Source organism: Henckelia pumila, chromosome 1 (assembly GCF_033568475.1).
Source record: "Henckelia pumila isolate YLH828 chromosome 1, ASM3356847v2, whole genome shotgun sequence".
Lineage (NCBI taxonomy): Eukaryota > Viridiplantae > Streptophyta > Magnoliopsida > Lamiales > Gesneriaceae > Henckelia > Henckelia pumila.
In genome coordinates this window covers 11,326,547-11,341,781 of record NC_133120.1, presented here as the reverse complement: position 1 = coordinate 11,341,781, position 15,235 = coordinate 11,326,547, and the positions used below count along the sequence as shown (strand labels likewise).

The following is a 15,235-nucleotide window of genomic DNA, read 5'->3' as shown; positions in this document are numbered from 1 at the left end:
AGAACTATTAAATAAATGATAAAAACTTATTTTTTTGACAAGGATAAAAACTTATTTTAATACTGGTATATGATTTAATTTTGAATTAAATAATTAGAATAAGAATTTTATTTGGTTATTTTTTTAGGATTTATTTTTTGAAAAATAAATTATTTTTGAATTTTCTAAGTGAATCATTCTTATTTTAATACCAAGAGACACAATGTTAAAGTTTAGACTTTTTAAAAAATAAAAAAATATTTCATTTACTTATGAGGACTATTAAATAAATGATAAAAAATTATTTTTTTGAAAAGGGTAAAAACTTATTTTAATACTGCAAAAGGATTTTATTTTGAATTAAATAATTAGAATAAAAATTTTATTTGGTACGTATTTAATCTATTCTATGTATAAAATTGTGAACAGAAGTAAAAAAATGTCATTAGAGAAATAATATTTTAGATTCAAGTATAAGACATTTAACAACTATTAAAAACTTAATACATCTAAAAAAATCAAACAATTATAGATTATTTAAAAAATTAATTATTGATAATTTAATTTTTATTATAAATATAAATAAATTTAAATTTATTTTATATTATATTTAATAAATTAATACGTCGTTCACGTGCGTAGCACATGCTACTTACTAGTTAATAGAAAAAGAAAAATTCACTATCAACTTTGGAAACAAAGAAATATTCATTTAAGCATTCCAACATGATTTGAATTTACAGCGTTCTTTATCATCAACCCAAAAACGCCCTTAGCTTACAAAAGTTTCACACTAAGAGTTGAGCCCTTCACATACTCGGTGTAAGCCAAAGCTATTCTATTACCCTAACATTGCAAGCCTCCCATTCCAAAGCTCTGCATGGATCGGACGTCATCAGTCCCCCGGACTTCGAATCGTGCTCGAACCTTTGAACAATGGGACAAGAGATGCCACGGATATATGGCAGAATAGTCGTCCTCCAGATGTATTGTAAATTTCAAGTTAATCAAGAAAATACAAATCAATTCAATGTCACGCCCCGAGACTGTGACGTGTCACCGGCGTTGTTTCAAATTCACAAAAATTATAAAACAATCAGCCTCGTAGTACAGTATAAACCAAATATGTCTATTATCATAAATAAATTTCAAAACATCGTCTTTACAACTCGATAATTCCAAAATAACAAAACATGCATATGCGGAAGCGTTTAAAAACTTAACAACAAAATGTTACTGCAAAATCCCAAAAATAAAAATCCCAAAATTCAATCTTAATATTCCTCTATCCCCATCCCCAAAACATATCTTTCTCCCGCTCCTCTAAATCATAATCTTCATCATCTGGAAGGGAAAAAGTAAGGGGGGTGAGTGTTTTAGGAAACACTCAGCAAGTGGGGGCCGATCGATCATACTAAAATATATACATATATATATATATAATTATTTCAAAACTCATGAATTAATTCAAATATAAACATTTCATATCTCAACATAGCATAACATAAACATCATCATAACATATTTGACATCACATAACATAATTTTGGTCAGACACTGAAATCTCTCTCATTAATTGTGTCTAACTGATCAGTCCCCTATATGTAATCCCTCTAAGGGGTGAGGTCATAAAACGATTATTATTACCCATCGCATTAGAGTCATAACATAAAATTGTTCATGATAATATTTAGAATTTTTCTATATAATTCTTGTTCATGACGATTTTTGTTAAAAGAATATTTTGGCACTGTTATAACTCAAATTAAGAGTGGAAAGGAAATTTCCGAAATATATATATATCACGAAGGTGTAAATAATGTAATTGTATGGATCATCTGAATAGAAATATTCCAAATACATTATAGCTATATATGGCATAGAAAAATCCTTATCTTACTCAAAACACGAAAGCTATTAGGCATTTAGGCTAGCACAATCTTGAAATGAACATTTTAATTATTCATCTTTTGGTTTAGTAAAATATAGATATAGATAGATATCATTGATAAATTGAAGTGAAGAAATAATTGAGATCTGGAGGTTGATTGAGGATTTCCCGCAAGCTGAGATTCTGTCATGCTTTTTATTTTTTTCCCAATGAAGAAATTTTCGAAAATGCAATTTTTTGCTATCAGATTACATGGGTTTTTGGGACTGCCCGTATGGAATTTGCTGTGTTATTTTGAATTAATTTAGGAGGAGTGATATTAATTTACATTCCAATTTTTGTTAAATACACTACATATTTAATTTTATAGAGTAACACTCTTATGAGACTGTGTTATCGCAATACAGATCAATCGAACACTGAAAAATTACCAGGTCCAATTCGCAATTCACCCACGACCCATATTCTATAATTCGCTCCCTCCTCTCTGTATTCTCAATCGCTCGATCGATCTTCGCACTTATTCTCTCAATCTCTAGCTAACTTTTTTTCCAACTCTTCTCGCAAATCAATTGAGAATCACGGCAGAATAAGCAGATCACTTTGATTTCTCTTCATCCTGAGACACCCAACTTCAACTTCTTCGTCTCCCAAGCAGAGGACGAGTAAGGGGTATTTTTCATTTTATGTTTTCGCTGCTTCTTTTTCAGTTTTTTCTTTTTTTTTTTTGTGGTTTTTAGCTGTATTTGTAATCATATCTTGATTTGGGAGCTCTTTTCTTTTTTTCTTCTGTTTTTTTTGGCGTTTGGCTCATGATTTTGGTTTGGTTTGGTTTGGTTTGGCAATATCTGTATAGTACATGTATTTTTCTGTGTTTGGGTAGCATGAGAAGTACGGGTGCTAATTAGGAAATTTGTGTTGTGTTGGGATGAAAAATTTTATTCTAGTGTTGAATTTTGATTGTGCTGTGTGTAGTGCTTCTACCGAATGCATGGACATACATCTGTCAAAAAGTTGGATTTTAGAGATCCCAAGTAGTCTGTGAGTGATGTTAATGAATGAAAAACACAATATTTACTGCTCAGGAATTAGAAAGAGGAAACATTGAACAAAGCAGTAACATAATCGAAGAAGGAGCTTAATATATGTAAATTAAGCTTTTCAGTCTTGTTTTTGAAACTACACCAAAGCGAGAGACTTATTTTTCACTATCTATTCTTATTTCTAAATTGTTTGACTCATGAGTACTCTGCCCTATTTGATATATCGGTCCTTTTATCTTCCCGGATAATTATATGTGCATGACCAACAAATGGATCAGTGGAACTTGGATCCTCCACCGTTATGCTTGTGGTGGATTCGAACAGATTGGACTGCGAAGCATAAAGCAGTAGCTAATCAACACGGCCACATATGCAGTGGACAAGGCATGCAAGAGATATTCAGGAGGAATCAGTACCGTAGGCGAGGATGTTGTGTCCTTCCCCTAGTAGACATTGTTTAATATTGTGTTTTTTTTTCATTGGATTTATTTAATATTGTGTTTTTTTTTCATGATGGTTTTGATCTCTTTCCCCCAGTAGTAATTGGGAAACATCCAAGTTTGTGTGTTTTAGTCTGCCTGAAATCTTATTTAATTTTGGATGACTGAATAATTTGATTGCTAATATGTCTATCAATGCTCATTTACACGGCGGTTTCACTTGTGGGATAGAGTGTTGCACTTGGATTCCTTTGTGGGATGGTTGTGCATTTGCTTCTCAGGTTGAGAAAATTGGAAAAGGGCCAGTCTTGGGCCACATTTTGGTATAATAGAAATCCATAGAAAACTGTGTTTGCATGACAAATCACAACTTGATTGTCTCCATTTCCTTGTAATTTCCATTTCCTTTAATTTGTTCTTCATTGATACAAACATGTGAATTAAACGAATTAAATTACTTAAATGGTGATTAGGAATGCCAATATTTAGTTCATTTCATTATTCATATTTACTTCTAATGTTTGCTAATTTGACATTTTTTTGGCAAATGGTATTAAATATTACTTTTTAAGTCAAAACTATTAGTTTTTTTTTCAAAAGTATTACTTCTAACGTATGCAAACATAAGAAAATATTGATTTTTATGTTTAAAGTAATACTTTTAACGTATGCTAATTTGACAAAAAAAAGCATCACATTTTAAGTTAAAAATATTATTTTTTAAGTCAAACGTATTAGTTTTTATGTTAAAAGTATTAATGTTTCTATCAAAAGTATTAATTCTAATATATTCAAATTTGAAATTAAAAAAATATTACTTTTTAAGTCAATGTAATAGTTTTTATGCTAAAAGTGTTTGTTTTACTATCAAAAGTATTATTTATAATGTATTATAATACATGTTAGCACACGTTAAAGTAATATTTTTCACATAAAACTAATTCTTTTGATAAAAAAATAATATTTTTCATATATAAAATAATATTTTTTATGTTAATTACCGCACGTTAGAAATAATATTTTGCGTAAAATATTAATACTTTTATAATAAAAACTAATACTTTTAATATAAAAAATAATACTTTTATGTCATATTGGCATATTGGCATACATTAAAGGTAACATTTTTTAACATTCAAAGTAATACTTTTACTATGAAAACTAATACTTTTAACATAAAAAGTAATACAAAAAATCATATTTCGACAACATCTATCATCCATCCTATGCTTGACATCCCGATTTTATTATCTTTGTTGGTTTCTTTGTGATATTTTTCATCCCTTTGCTTATCGTCTTTGAGGTAATCTTCTTGACATTTTTATCTCCATAAATTTCATCATCTCTATATTTCACGTCTTTGACATGGTCTTCTTGATGTGAATCTCTCTCATCGTCTTTTAAGGCATCATGATGTTTACCCCCATCGTTGGAACCTTCTGCTCCTCGTGTCGTGCTTTCTCAAATTTAGAATTCATCGACTTCTCTTGTTACAAGAAAATCTACTGAAAGAAGGAAAAAAATAACGTCAAATTTTGTACTCATGCTTCCAGTTTATCAATTTGACACAATAATCATTTATCATCATAATGTTAGGTACCCAACATACCAGCCTCAAAGTAGAGTAAAAAAAAGTCTTCTGAGATCTTCAGAAGCCAATGGACCCAAAGAGCACCGAACAACGTCAACTACAACTAGAATCACCCGACTAAGAGAAAATGACCTCACTCATAATTATTATTATCAAATAAAAAACAAAGTTCCTCACCTGCGAAGCAAATCTAAATAACTTATAGGATAAATACCAGATTTTGACTACTACTTGGAGAACCAAAAGCAAGAATATGCAACTTACATGATTATTTTAGCAATTTATCTTGATATATGTAACTGATTTTCCATTGCAAGACCTAGCTAAGATGGACTATGTACTTTTTACCAAAACAATAATTCTTTTTATGACCGTCATTGCGATTTCTACAGAACACGGAAACACATTTGCTTCTGCAGCTTTGCATTCATTAAGCCACTAGATAGCATGCTTGATATAGGTAAAAAAGCCACAACAAGGATTGATATTTGATAGCATATTTCAATATAAAGAAACACACATGCACGAAAAAGTTATAGTTTGTTAAAAGTTTCAACTTCATGCTCCATGTCAGTTTTAATTCTCCATACGTCTAAACAAGAAAAATTATGACAGCCTCTTAGAAGATTCAGCCCTTTTCTAGTGTCGAAGAAACAATCAATTTGAATTCATGAGCAAACTACTAAAAGGAACACTATAAAGTTGGAAATCAGATTTCACAATAGGGAAAATGAAAAAATTAACTCAAACACATATTGAAAGCACCCTAAGCCCATGTTTCGGAAAAAAAGTTGTCCCTAGTTTATGCACCCAAATTTTGAATGAGGTCCCTGTTTTAATGCACTTATTTACAAAGAAATACAAATGTATACAGATGATTTGCAGGAATAAAAAAGAACATGATTTGTGGAATAAAAAAGAACATTAGGGATACAAATAGCACATACCAATATAAAAATCTGGAACCAAAATGGCTTTTTGATTTCGGTTCAAAACTAGAACCAGAACTCACAGTTCAATTTTTTTCTCAGATCTCTGAACAAAGAAGAATTCCAACCAAAAAAACATAAAAACCTTAAATCACGGGTCTAGAACAAACTTTAACCCACCATTAGAGCTTAAAATGTTATTAGTCAAAGTTTTCAAATCTCCAGTAAGTGCACGTGATGACGATAAAATTAATAACACAACTTTGATGCACCACTTACTAGTTCATTAAGTTTTGTATTCTACAAATTAATTGGTTTGGCTTGACACAGATTATAGATCTAGGATCTAGCCATTACAAATTCGACGAATGGGGACTCCTATTTACTACTATTTATCTTACACCATCCTCAAAGATCATACTTGAGATTTGGACAGAAGATAGTATAAAAGAGGAAGTCTAAACTCATACCAGTTAGAAATATAAGAACACTAAATCTGGATCGATGATCTGCAAATAAAATTGGAGAATCAAACATAAAAAAATAATAAAATCAAGATCTCAGCAAACAAATGAAAATTAATAGATTTTACCTAGTCGTGTCTTTGTGCTGAAAAGCAAGGAACAAACTAGTGCTCAAATCTAGCAAATACAGTACATAACGACTTCCCCTTCAAGTATTCAACAACACAAGCAAATGCAAAGATATGAAAATGACCACTTATCAACTCAAGGCACCGAGATGCCAAAGCTAAGAAAACAGAGACATGTGATATATCATGTTTATAATTTGACAATAGCATACTAGGTAAAACAATAAACTCTGATGTCAAAGCCACACTAATAACAGGGCAATTTGCAATTTTTTTTTAGAAGTGCTTCCCTGTAAGGGCCATCTGGAGGCTGGTTAAAGTGTTTCCCTGTAAGATTCTCTCCCCTCAACAAATCACTCCACTACCACATGATAGTTGCTGAACCGCACAGAACACTAGGAGCACTATCTAGACTTGATAATAAGATATTGTCATTGTTCATTCTCAGTCGATGTAAGATTCCTGCCAAATCTGTCACCAGATATTAGAAAAAGGTGTGCTGGTGGAGGATTTTGGGAAACCCAGTACATAAGATCCACAAGTAGAGATCTATCAGCACTATTTTTGCCACCTAGGAGAATGAGTAAAAATTACATAAGAACGAAGCTTTAAGAATCATGAACAATCAAAATATTATATCTATAAATTAAAGCTCCTGTTTTACGAGAGAAAACTATCGGTTATGCTTTCTTTTCTGGAAGACACCCCTCCCACCTCACCCATAGAAAATACTCATAAAAAAAATCAATAGTCATCATAACACAAGAAGACTCGACATATTCCCTTTTGCAAAGTAAGAACTACAAAAGCCCACAATTTCTGAAACTTCAAGCTTCAATGTTCCACAAACAGCAAAAATCATACACTGTTCTCAAGTGATTCCATCTTGGATTATCACCAAACAACAAAGCAACAATTTCTAAACTAAGAATTCATAAACACGAGAACAAGAAACAAAATTACAATCAATTCAAAATAGAAAATAACAATCACAATTTGAATCGAATCTCATAAACCAAAAAAAAAAAAAGAACAAGGGCATGAAATCACCGTAACAACAAACTAAATCATTGATCGATGGTAGCTTCGATTCGAGATGGGCTGGAGATTTCTTTGTTGAAATTGAATGCAAGGCGCCGTTCAATTTTGCAAGCAAGAGTGAAAGAGTTTGGGCTCAATTAATTCGGGAATTGGGATTATAATTGGGAAAAAAAAATCAAATTTAGGGTAGACGTAAGATTTGTAATGTACCTTGTTGCACAAGCGGGTTAGTTTCGATCCAAATCACGATCCGTTACACGAATATAACTCGTGCAACGGTCTTATACAAGGTGTTTGTTAATTTTATAGTATATATTCACAATGATACCATTTTATTGAATTTTCTATTTTGAGCAGTGTTTGTTAATTTTATAGTATATATTCACAATGATACCATTTTATTGAATTTTCTATTTTGAGCAAATTTATGAAGGCAAACACTTATACGAGACAGTTTCACGAATATAATTTCGTGAGACGGATCTTTGACCCGGATCGATTGCCTGCGACCCGCTAGATTTTAATCCAATTCTTGCGTTGATTAAGCCCAAACATTTTTTCGCTCTCCTTGCAAAATTGAACGGAAATCTCCATCGCCTTGAGTTTGATTCTCCCCATCTCCTTGCGTTCAATTTCAACAGAAAAATTCCCAGCCCATCTTGAATCGAAGAAGTTACAACCATGATTCAACTATCCATCTGAAATTACTTCAATTCGATTGTTGTAATCAATTAGGAGGTCAATTGAAGCGATTGACCAATATGAAGGCGACGACCCTCTCCAGAAGCAAAATTGAAGGAGAAAGCTGTTCAAAATTGGATCCAAATTGAAGGAGATCGCTTTAGATTTCCCAGAGGAGGAACCATGTTTCCCCGGGGTTCGGATGCTTATATCGATTATATTAATGCTCTTATCCTTCTTACTGGTGGAACCATTCGAACTGCTGTTGATACGAGCTGCGGGGTAAGGAGTTTATCTCACAATATTGATCGTATTGTATATTTGTATCTTCTGTTTCACAAACTTCTCAACTCTTTTTGTGGTGTTTGTTCCTCAGGTAGCAAGTTAGGGTGCTTATCTGCTGAAGAAGAACATTATCGGGATATCTTTTGCTCCAAGATATACCCACGAAGCGCAGGTGTGGTTTGCATTGGAACGAGGCGTTCCAGCAATGATCGGCATCATGGGCTCGCAGAGACTTTCATATCCTGCCCGGGCTTTCGACATGGCTCACTGCTCTCGCTGCCTGATATCCTCTACAAAAATGGATCAAGTGAGTAATTTTATTATATTTTATGTTGGTTTTTGGATGAATTTTATGTTGATTGTTTGGTCAATTGATTTGAGGAGTTCTGGTTCATTCTTTGGGATATTAGAATGGATATGTTAATTTGTTGTTAGTATTGATGATTCTTTGAGAAGTGATTCTTTAGGCATTTAAGAGACCGCTGACTTCAGCTTTATTTGACGTGAAATTGAATTATCTGATACTCTGGTTAGCTTTTCCTTGGTCCTGTATTAGTAATAAGTCTGCTAAATTGACCCTGAGTTGACATAATCTATTTTGAAAGATCTGGATTTGGTTATGTTTTGTTTCAATACTGAAAGTAGGTTGCCTTAGATATATCTGCATTTGCAAATGCTGCATCATGTTTGTTTTTATTCAGTGCGAAGTGATTTTAATTGGAGACCAAATTAATTTTTTCTACAAGTTTTTGAGTATCTACTAATTCGGTCACCTGGTCAGCAAGAAATATGAGTTTAAACTTGTGTTCTCATACAGTAAAAATCAATGGCTGATTATTCCGAAAGATGGAGGCTTTTGCGTCGAATACGACCTCAACACGCACGATCTTTGTTCCTTTCAATTCGAACACAGAAAACTTGTACACTAGTAGTAATCTTGATGAGAAACATCAGGATGATTATGCACCTTCGGATTGCCAGAGCGGGATCTCCGGGACTCAAAATGTTCAAGAGTTACAGTTTTATGGCAAGGGATTTATTAGACTGGACGAAGGTGACAAGATTTACGAGACTATCAAGAAAAAGGTGGTTTTGAGTCTTGAGCTCAAGAGGTATTATAGATATCTTATTATAGATGTCATTTGCGTTTTGTTGTGAAACTCAGATTATGTGTTGTAATTAGTATCAAGTATTATTCATTCTTTGTTTTCATCATGATAGGTATATGCGAATAAATGCCTGATCTGGCAGCTAAGATTTAAAGGAGTAACTTGCTGCAAGATTTTACAAATGCAATAGTACTCGATTGCCTTTATCAACACATTGCATTGGAGCTATCAATGTCACCAGGGATTGGATGATTTTTCATCATGTTACTTTTTCCATCTTGCTGTCCTCAAATCTTAATGACTGCTTATTTTTTGTAGCTCTTCATAGTTTGGAGTGTTTATTCAACGTGTCAATCTTTTGTGTGCAGTTAGTCTTTCCCCAGTAAGACAGAAATTATTAGAATGTCGTTAAGTCGTGAAGTAATATTTTTTATGTCAAATTAACATACGTTAGAGTTAATATCTTTAATAGAAAAACTAATACGCTTGACAAAAAATGTAATACTTTTTATGTCAAATTAGCATACTCTAGAAATAAAAGTTTTATCATAAAAAGTAATATTTTTTATTTAAAAAATGTTTTTTTTCACGGAAAAACTATTACTTTTAATGTCAAATTAGTATATTTTAGAAGTAATACTTTTAACAGAAAAACTAATACTTTTGATCGAAAATAATATTTTTCACATAAAAAATAATATTTTATTTTGTATTCAAACATTTAAATTATAAATATTAATAAAATGTTGTATGAACTTAGTGTTTTCATATTAAGTTACAAATTATTAGAATTTCATTAAGTCGTTAGGGTATTCTCAATTTTTTGCAAATTAATACTTTGATATAAAAAAATAATACTTTTGCAAGGAAAACTAATATTTTTCACATAAAAATTGATACTTTTTAGTCAAATAAGCATATATTAGTTTTATAATCTCTGTTTAGCAGAAAAAACGACGGTGAAAACAGAAATTCAAAAAACAAACATAATCATCTATCCGCCATCTCCAGCTAAAAGACCAGGAAAAAAAGAACATAAAACTCTCCGAGATTTGGAACACAACAAGAATTAATTCAATTTTTAACTTTGCAAAACCCAAAAATCAGCTTTCAAGTTCTCTTGCTACTGATCCAATCAAAATTATGCCGCATTAGAAATAAGCATGCACAAAGATTGCCTTTATTTAATGCTTGAAAGCCCTTTGGGGTGGCAACTGCAAGCGGTGCTTTAGATGAGTCGCTTACCGCGAACTTCTCATGGGATAATCGTTATTTATGTTATAAGAAATACAAATACACAAGTATTTATTTTTCTGTTAAAATTATTACTTCTATTGTTTGCTAATTTTACATAAAAAATATTGGTTTTTTAGTCAAAAGTATTATTTTTTGTATGAAAAATATTGATTTTTATCATAAAAGTATTACTTCTGATATATGTTAATTTGACACAAAAAGTTTTACTTTTTCAGCCAAAAATATTACTCTTTTTGTCAATAGTATTATTGTTTTTGTTAAAGTATTATTTCTAACGTTTTCGTTTACGTGTTATGCCAAAATTAATGCATATTTATTTGGCATAAAAATATTATTTTTATGTTAAAAGTATTATTTATTTTCTCAAAAGTACTAGTTTTTTCGTTAAAAGTATTATTTCCATCGTATGCTAATTTGACATAAAAAATATTATTTTTTTATTAAAAAATATTAATATTTATGATAAAGTATTACTTCTATGATAATTTGACATAAAAAATATTATATTTATTGTAAAACGTATTAGTTTTTATTATAAAAATATTATTGTTTATGTGAAAAGTATTAGTTTTCATTGAAAAATTTTTTATATCAAAGTATTACTTTGCAAAAAATTGAGAATACATTGACAACTTAGTGTCATTATAATAATTTTTGACTTACAAAGAAAACACTAAATCCATACAACGTGTTATTAATATTTATAATCAGATTTAACAACGGATTTGGAACTGACAATCGTACAACACAATCTTGATCGGGCTGCCGCCGTCGGACGCAACCTTGCTGTTGGTGAACGATGTGTGCGTCAGATTATTGTCAAACCTAAGCTTGTACATTGTTGATTCAGAGCACAGGATTTCATTGCATATCAAGGATTCCTGTTTCCTTTCTTTTTGTGAGTGCAGTCTTCAAGCCATGCTGTTTTGACTACATGAATTACTCCATTAGGCTTAGCTGCTAGACTCCGTACCTCCTTCATTTCACTGCAAAATCACACACAATATCAAATGTATGATTCAGTTGAACAATAACACAGACACTGTATTTGCACTAGTTAACCATTACATGCATGTTTATGAATATCAACTGAAATTGCTAGCTCACTTAAAAGATCAGAACATATCAACTGAAATTGCTAGATCATTTAAAAGAAAATAAAAGATCAGAATAGTGGCCAAAGAATGTAAGGCTAGCAATAAATTTTTTTCCTAATCGACAGATTTATTATTCTTAAAGTTAGGGTGTGCTTAAGAGTTGACTTGGGCCTTTACAGGGCATAGATGCACCATAGCTTTGTGTTAAGAAGCGTGATACACAAACTATATTTTTATTCGTCAGCCCCTATCCAATAATATAAATTTCAGTTTACTCACAGTCTTAGACAAAGTCTACGCTCCATATTTGAGGACCGCTACTACAGGCATCTTCATCCTATGTAAATTGATGGATCAATTAAAGTACAGAAAATTCCCAAGAACTCTTTCTATGGCATAAGGAAACTAGATTACCCAGCAGGAGCAGTTGGCCATCGCAACAACGCCGTTACAGAACCTAATATTAGTAAAATCCAGGTGCAGATGGTAAGAATGATTGCAACAATAGCAAGTATCCAACTCAGTCTCCAAAATTCAGCTACCTGATTTATTTTTCGATAAAAGGGATCGCAAGAGGAAGCAACCTTGCTTTGCTCCAGGAGAAATAATTTGTTCATCTGTCATATGAATAAAAGCTCAACTTCTATGATTACCGAAACGATATATTCAGATGCGATAAACATACTTAGCAAATGGGAATATGGGATACTAGACCGGTAGCTTTGCTCACCATTCTGTCCTTGCCAAATCAATATTCGAGAAAGAAAACATTTCTTATTTTATCACATTTGATAGCTACAATATAACCTCAAATTTTAATTTATGTAAACCAGAGAAATCTTAATGAGAAGTTCCACTCGGGTTTCAGATTCTCAACTACTATCGACTAAAAGCATGACACTTTGAGTCATTTTTTTAGTCATTGATGTTCATTAAAAATCCAAAATTCAGTGTAAGTTTTTAGGCTTATAAAGATGCAACGCAAACAATATACCTGCAAATATTTGGTTTGAGGAAGCCTAAACTGCAGATTTTGTTCTCAAATTCTGCAAAAAACAAAAAAATCAAACCTTAAGCTCTCATTTTAGCACAATATCAGAAATAAACCGTCGTACCTTGAAAACGAGCATTTGCCGTGGCCAGTGTTGGCGAAATTAAGGAAAAGATTTGAAACCAGCAAGTTTAAGTAGGAGAATTAAAAAAAACTAAAAAAATGAATGGATAACGATTTTCGGAATTGGGTAAATACTTGGAGTAATTGGAGGAATCGTTCAAGCAGAGGACACTGGCATGGCGTTTTGCTCGATGGTGAACTGGGTGGTGCTCGCATCACAGATTCTAATGTGTTTCCATTGGGAAGATAAATATACTCGTCAATGTCGAAATAGAAGGTCCAATTGGCGGCGTGAGGATACATGTGGAGACAATCGTTCACCACCAAGAATTGGTTGCAATGGTATCCATCGTACTCCGCTTGAGCCTGATAAGATCCTCGTACGAGTATAATGATCGAAATCGAACAAAACCAGGTATAACCCACGGTGAGATACACATATCGCTGCACCTCTGGATCGAAATTGGATTTGAATCGGGTGAGAATTAAAGAAAAATCAAAGAAGAATTATGCTTTTGTCTGCGTAGAAAAAGGCACGAAAGGGGGCTGATTTTAACCTAAGATCCGAACGTTGCATGGGTCGGCCCGTTTCACGGACATGGATTCGTGAAACGGTCTCATAGGAGTGTTACTCATTTATGAATGATGATCTTAATTACTAAAATAAATTACTTAAAACATAAAATGCATAAAAACACGCAAAAGTTTAGAAAATAATATTACAAATATAATTCATTAAATTATCGTTACTTTTGTTTTTCGATTTCTTTTTACCGATTTGTTACTTTTAAAATTTTAATACTTTTCTTATTTTAATTTTTTTTTCAACCAAGTGATATTTCATTCTCATATTTTAATATCTTACTCTATGATGATATTTTTATATAAATTTAAAAAATTAAAATTTCAAGTAAAAGACATTTATATTTTAAAAATTAAATAAAAATTTATAAAAAATAGTTAATATATTTGTTTGCATATGTTTTTCACAATAAAAAATAGCTTCGTCAAATGAATAATGCTCACAATATATGGTAAATAATTGAAAGTTTTAATTCTTAAACGTGGAATATATATTGCACTTAAATTTTAGAAAAATAATGAAGAAAATGATATCAATGTCAATTTATGTTATAAAACTTAAAAATGTAGTGTATTTAATAAAAAAAATGGAATGCAAAAATCAATGCCTTTAATTTATACGTGTAAATTATAACGAATTTGTTCTCAAACAGGCAACACACCTCGTCCCACCTTCGCTGGCCATCAAATAGGATGGGGTGGGGCAACCCGAACTCAACACAACCCATCACAGGTTGAGGATTAGACAGATCACCTCACCAAAAATTAAAAACTAGCTATATATAAAAAAAAAACACGCAAAAAAGATATACATAAACAATTATAAATATTATACATTTTTTAAAATTCATAAACACTACAAAAAAAGGGGTCTATAGTGACACTAAAAAATGTAATTATATTCAACATTTAGTGACATTAAAGCTTTAGTGATACCTCCAATAAATATCTTCTATTTTAATGTCGTCTTAGAATTGCTGACATTTTGTAAGGTCATTATAAGGTATTAATGTAATGTCAACTCCACAGGTGTCACAAAATCTCAATATAATGACAATATGTAATGTCATGAAAACTCATGTTTTAAGAACACTTATATATGTCTTTATTATGGTAATAATGACAAATTTATGTGTCATTTAAAATAATTTATAATGACATCTAAAAGTCTCATGTATTTTATTTATAGTGACAATAAAAATGTCACTAATGATAGGTTATAAAATCAATTTAAAATACCTCGTTATATAATTTGTGCTGACACTTATAAATGCCTTTTATACTTACCTATATGTACATTAAAAATTATCATTAATAATTATTTATAATGACTTTTTAAAATGTCTTCATATGAGTTTTACTATGATATTTTTATGTATGTTGTTTTATGTTCTATTGTGACAGAATTTTCGTATATCATTATGTCATCCAATTTCAATATTTTCATTCTATAAGGCTGCGTTTATTTGGCTTGATAAACGAAGGATAACATTATTAATACCGACTAATCCTATGTTTAGTTGCAAAATTAAAAATCATTATAAATCCTTAAGTCCGTTAATAATAGGATTTAAAAATGATTCTTAATCCTAAATTTTAGAAGG

General features: G+C 31.2%; 1 protein-coding gene and 2 long non-coding RNA genes across 10 annotated transcripts; 2 read left to right on the top strand and 1 right to left on the bottom strand.

Annotated features, from left to right (window-relative positions):
• The first annotated feature begins 2,342 nt into the window (after nt 1-2,342).
• LOC140866736 (uncharacterized) lies at nt 2,343-3,535 on the top strand. Of its 2 annotated transcripts, none has more exons than XR_012144967.1 (2): nt 2,343-2,535; nt 3,192-3,535. It is a non-coding gene; the product is annotated as an uncharacterized lncRNA (long non-coding RNA). The 2 variants fall into 2 exon arrangements; XR_012144968.1 differs by having other exon boundaries at nt 2,343-2,542.
• A 4,465-nt stretch (nt 3,536-8,000) lies between these two features.
• Nucleotides 8,001-9,917, top strand: LOC140866728 (uncharacterized). The gene is made up of 4 exons (XR_012144964.1): nt 8,001-8,469; nt 8,564-8,779; nt 9,290-9,584; nt 9,694-9,917. It is a non-coding gene; the product is annotated as an uncharacterized lncRNA (long non-coding RNA).
• Nucleotides 9,918-11,447: 1,530 nt separating this feature from the next.
• Nucleotides 11,448-13,674, bottom strand: LOC140874984 (uncharacterized). Of its 7 annotated transcripts, XR_012148283.1 has the most exons (5): nt 13,051-13,674; nt 12,930-12,981; nt 12,478-12,552; nt 12,350-12,392; nt 11,448-11,824 (listed from the first exon to the last, which is right to left on the bottom strand). XR_012148283.1 is itself a non-coding variant. In XM_073278499.1 (3 exons), the coding sequence occupies exons 1-3, from the start codon at nt 13,350-13,352 to the stop codon at nt 11,710-11,712; spliced, it is 486 nt and encodes a 161-aa protein (XP_073134600.1). In that variant the 5' UTR covers nt 13,353-13,674; the 3' UTR covers nt 11,448-11,709. The 7 variants fall into 7 exon arrangements, 1 of the variants encoding a protein (XP_073134600.1); XR_012148285.1 differs by having other exon boundaries at nt 12,520-12,552; nt 12,930-13,674; XR_012148281.1 differs by having other exon boundaries at nt 12,350-12,552.
• Nucleotides 13,675-15,235: the final 1,561 nt, after the last annotated feature.

Bases quoted from the DNA above. Each gene is read 5' to 3' on its own strand.
- LOC140874984 (XM_073278499.1), bottom strand. From the start codon at position 13,352: ATGTATCCTCACGCCGCCAATTGGACCTTCTATTTCGACATTGACGAG. The intron at 12,553-13,184 runs GTATTTACCCAA...TTCATATGACAG, and splicing joins GATTCCTCCAATTACTCCAA to ATGAACAAATTATTTCTCCT. The intron at 11,825-12,349 runs GTAATCTAGTTT...GTGATTTTGCAG, and splicing joins TGGCCAACTGCTCCTGCTGG to TGAAATGAAGGAGGTACGGA.